Below are 4,964 nucleotides of genomic sequence, written 5' to 3' on the forward strand. Positions count from 1 at the left end.
AGAGCTTTGACTGGCAGTAAGCTGTGTTTGAAAAAGTTATGGTGTTTAAATTGTTGCTTTTGGTTGCCTTTGGGCTGCTTAGTAAAGTGCAAGGCAATGAACATTCGCTGCTAAATGAAGAAGCAGTTGGTAAGGCTTTTGCTGCCTTTGCCAAAGGAAGTGTGGGTGGCAGTAGTCGACTCAATTGAATTATATAGGCCTGACGATTCTGACGATTCACACGGAAACCGCTGTACAAAGTATCATCAATAACTTTTAGTTTAAAAGAGATATTAAGTTTATTTTTGTTTTAACAACATATTTAAAGATTTTTTAAGAGGAATTTAGCATTTGGAAACTGAAAATTTCGTAAGATGTATTAGTAAAGACTTATTATGTAAAATTTGACAATTTTCCGACAGTAATCGAAAACTGCGTATCGAAGTATCAAAAATAACTTTTCGCAAAATCACCACAGGATCTTCAATCGAGATTTATTGGAAAGGCAACTCGATATTCTAGAGGAATTTGCATGTTTCGACTCAAAACCTAGAGTTTTCCAGTAAAAATATGCCCTCTGAAAAACTTGCGAAATTGAGCTTTTCAAGAAAATCGAGGGTCAGTGTATCAAAAATAGCTTTCCCCACTGACAAAAATCAGCCGGATTTTTACGTTTTTCTAGCATCCCAGCAACATTAAAGAGGAATTTTGCATCTAAAAGCATATTGCCAACGAGAAAGTTGGGGAAATTTCCACTTAAAGTTTGGCACTAGAACAGCCATCTTGAAAATAGGCCATTTTTTGAGGACCGGCAAGTCGTCAGTTTTGGACCTAAATCTCATTGCCTATATCAGAGAAGAAAGCCTACATCTCATTGCTCGCTCATTGTAACTCCACCCCTTTCAGAGAGAGTTATTCAATACGCCTCAATAATGTATGTCGAAATTTATTCACTTAATTTAAGACTTTTGAAAGTATTGTATACTTAAATGAAATCCATTTTTCGTAGACAACCTGCTGCCTCCTTTGAAGATCTTGTTTACATAAAACCATACTGCAGAATAATACCATACCTTGCAGGAATGCTGCTCGGATATTTGCTGTTCAGGAAAGTTCAAATTAAAGGGCAATTGAAGCCAGTGAGGATTTTGCTCAATTACGCCATTATTAATTTGAAATAGGAATTACCTGCATAATATGCTAGTCAATTTAATGTTGTCACATCAATAGCAGAATCACCAACACCAGATGTTGACTAAGTGTCTCTTCCGTATATGAACATGTTGTAAAATGTAGCACCAACAAAAGTAAATATTTTTGTATTTTTGGTAATTGAATTGGTATTTTCATCTTTTTGGTCTCCTAACATTTCATCTTTTACCTGAGGGGGTGTAATAAATATTAACGAGCCATTGCCGTAGAAATAGGCTTTACAAAGCAATAAGAACGGAGGCTACCACACGTGCTTACAAAAAAACAAAAAAGTGGCCAAACAACACAAAACCGCTGACCTAATAAAACCGCTGACCTAACAAAACTGCTGAAAAGTTAACAAGTTAACAAGTTGTAGTTCAACCCAACGAATAGTCATAGTTTATAACAGGAGGAAATATTTTGAAAAGATTAGAGAAAGTACTTCTGGTAAAATGTCAAAAAATCTAGATATTCTCTTTTTTGCGATTTTTTATGTCATATTTCATATTTATTTTTTCAGAAACGCAATTTTTGGAATTTTAGTTCAACTGTACGGTGACAGCTTCTGCCTTGATTCTAAATCTCAAATGTGCTGTCACTAGATTTTCGGCTTGCGTTTCTTGAACCTTCTCTTGTTGCATACACGTATACTCCCTTAACGGTTTACCTGTTATTCTTATCTTTCAGTTGTTTGCTGTCATTGGCTGGGCAGTCGCCATTGGCGGTGGTATGGCTGTTGTATATGGAACATGGGACACCACAAAGAAAGGTGGAAAACCCTTCACAGAAGCAGAGAACATTTTATATGGCTCACTTTCCAGGCTTACTTGGTCAGTTGCTCTTTCGTGGGTGATTTTTGCTTGCCATACGGGCGTTGGAGGTAAGGTCAGGACATTATTTACTCTTGGAGGCTGAGAAGTTTTCAATGTATACAATAAAATCAAAATTTTATGACATCCATCGCGTGTTGATTTATTAGAAATATTAGAAGTTTAGAACAAAATATTCCAGTATTGAAGATGGAAAAGTCCCCAAGTTTTAGTGCAAGTTCTGCAAAGTGTATCTGTGCAAACATGTTAGCGGCATGTTAATCTCCGCTTTTCAGATCGAAGTTCTTATATTACTTTTAACGAAAATTGCACAGAAATAGGCCATTTTTTTTAAAGAAACCATCATTCATCAACTTTTATCAATTTCTATAAAACACTCGCTTTTTTTATAAAATGCCTTCTGCAAAAGGCTTTTTGATCATTAAATTAAATTCTAGGCCTAGTAAACAGCATTCTGTCATGGCGTGCATTCATCCCCCTCAGTCGCTTGACTTTCGGAGCTTACCTTCTACATCCATTGGTCATGATTATTTTCTATCAAACCAAGCAGTCGCCAAGAGCTTACACAGATATGGATATGGTATGTGAATAGTATTTTGCTCGGATAGAGTTTTAGTATTTGTAGTCTTATTACGTGTGCGGTATTGACAAAAATACATGAAGCCCCATGAACTTTAAAATTTTCAACGATAGTTCCCTGACAGAAAGCTCCTGACAGGTATTGCTTTAAGGTTACGGTAAACGTTTGCTGGATGAAAACATCATTTTTTCGATTTTTTCCCATTCAAGTAGCCGAACTTTCAAGGCACACAATGACACCAAATTTGAAACAAACAGAAATTTTGAAAGTGGAAAAAATCCCATGTAAACGAAGGTTTCCATAATTTCTTTATCAAAACTTTTAGTTAAGGCCTGAAAATCTCTGGACCTTTTAAGCCGATTATCGTTGCTTTGCGGTTGTAGTCGCATGTCTCATTTACAATATCGCATGGCACATCCATATACCCAATGTACGGCCGTGTTTATTTAAACAGGCTTATTGATCTTAAATCTTCAAGTGACTTGACCCGGATTGCACTGTGTTTTACGAGTGTATCTTGCAAGTGCGATCAGTAAAATCCCGTTTTCTCCGGACTCGAAATTCCTTTACATGCAGGTACGAAAAAGCTATTATGTACCCAAGGAACCAATCGAATGGCTCGAAAATTTGCACACGGCCAGGACAGACGTTGGGCAAACAAAGTGTGTCTCAAAATTTTTTTTATTTTCTCTGGTCCGTCTTTTATACCCAAATACAGCTGCGGGAGGGTGGAACAATTATTTGCCAATTTTTGACAGGGTATAGTTTCAAGAAGAGGAGGAATTTAAAAAATCTGAGACACACTTTGGTAGCTTAGGACCTGCACTTCCTGCTGGTCTAAGTCAGATTTTGTTAACTCAAACGCAAGGGTACATAATAGCTTTTGAAGGTGGTACACTTTTTGACCAGTAAATTCGCATGGAAAATAACATTTAACATTATTTGCCAATACTTTTTATCTGGCTAGATACGCCATAATCTTGTGCATCGAATGATATATAGTTTATCCAGATTCCTTGAGCCGTTTGGCCTTTAGGAAGAAAAAACCAGTTTTCGTGTTCAAAACGTTTACCGTAACCTTAATAGACTATATAAACCTTCCCTGCACGATATTTTCTTGGCTCGAAATATTTGATATTCCAATCATATAAAGTTATTTTTGACAATTGACAATTATTATCTTCCTGCATGATTTATCGTTATCTTTAACTTTCTAGGCTTTTCAGTTTGTGGCAATCACAGCATTTTCATATGCATCAGCGTTTATCCTGGCACTTGGTGTTGAGTACCCAACGCTCAATTTGGAAAAGAAAATCTTTGGCCAATAGAAAGCCATACATGCTTCAGGCCAGCTTGCTGTTCGCGCTAGAGTACCGACTTTAAAATTGATTCAATCACCCAGTATACCATAACGATTGGTTTTAATTAGATTTTTACCCAGTCGATCTGCAGTATGATTTAACAGGTATCTAAAACAAATCTTTTTTTCTTAATTCCTATCTGTCTTTTATGAATTTTTATATTTACTTTGGTTAGATGTTTTTATCTTTTGACGCAGACAATGGTTCACTTTATAACCATCCCCAATTCCCCGCACCCTCCCCCGTAGTTCCCCCAAAGTGCATCATTATCCTGACTATTACAAAGTTTAATTTTAAGAGAGTTCACGGGGCTCATCACAAAGATGAATCGTGAAAGAAATTAAATATAAAAACCCCTAATTCGATGGTGCATGGATGGTGTGTTCTTACGTCTTGTTAGTTCGATGTATTTGGTAGCCGCTTTTTTTGAATTTCTTTACGATGCACACGTCGTACTGGTTTTATAGTTTTTTTCTTATTTTCTGTATTGCTTTTTTATAAAATAATATATTGTTCTGTACATGATTGCTAAAGTATGATTTAAGTATTAATTGTAAATAGAACGTCGCTGGCATGTACGATAACTGATTTAATATGTTGTTACATATAAACTGTATATGACAGCTCACTCATTTGATTCTATACGAAATACATCTAGAATAGACATCTAGAAACTTTATAGAGCATCTTTCTATCTTTGCTTCATGGAGCATCTTATACCTCTATTATTAAAGGGAGCTATACATAAAATCACACATTTTTAGTACATTTTTAAACCTTTGTTATTTTAATTCCCTACAACATATACATTTTCAGAGCTGAAATCGATGCAATTAGGAAAAGTATAGCATTGATTCCATGGAGTAAAGAATTATCGGAAATTGAGAGCCTAAATTCAACAGTGAACATACTTAATAGTGTTCTGTTAAATATTTGCTCGAACTTTATCCCCAACAAATTAATCACAGTTAGGCTTCAGCAGTCTTCTTGGATAACACAGTCTATTAAAAAAAACATTCG

The 4,964-nt window shown here is 35.7% G+C and overlaps 1 protein-coding gene across 1 annotated transcript; it reads left to right on the top strand.

The window, feature by feature from the left end:
* The first annotated feature begins 824 nt into the window (after positions 1 to 824).
* LOC135691157 (nose resistant to fluoxetine protein 6-like) lies at positions 825 to 4,623 on the top strand. Its single transcript, XM_089115946.1, has 4 exons — positions 825 to 1,118; positions 1,861 to 2,053; positions 2,441 to 2,583; positions 3,801 to 4,623. Exons 1-4 carry the CDS (start codon positions 969 to 971, stop codon positions 3,909 to 3,911), a joined length of 597 nt encoding a protein of 198 aa, XP_088972072.1. The 5' UTR covers positions 825 to 968; the 3' UTR covers positions 3,912 to 4,623.
* Positions 4,624 to 4,964: the final 341 nt, after the last annotated feature.

Source organism: Rhopilema esculentum, chromosome 4, assembly GCF_057945365.1.
Source record: "Rhopilema esculentum isolate cy_ngs chromosome 4, ASM5794536v1, whole genome shotgun sequence".
NCBI classification, from domain to species: domain Eukaryota; kingdom Metazoa; phylum Cnidaria; class Scyphozoa; order Rhizostomeae; family Rhizostomatidae; genus Rhopilema; species Rhopilema esculentum.

Bases quoted from the DNA above. Each gene is read 5' to 3' on its own strand.
- LOC135691157 (XM_089115946.1), top strand. From the start codon at position 969: ATGAAATCCATTTTTCGTAGACAACCTGCTGCCTCCTTTGAAGATCTT. The intron at 1,119-1,860 runs GTGAGGATTTTG...CTTATCTTTCAG, and splicing joins TTAAAGGGCAATTGAAGCCA to TTGTTTGCTGTCATTGGCTG. The intron at 2,054-2,440 runs GTAAGGTCAGGA...ATTAAATTCTAG, and splicing joins TTGCCATACGGGCGTTGGAG to GCCTAGTAAACAGCATTCTG.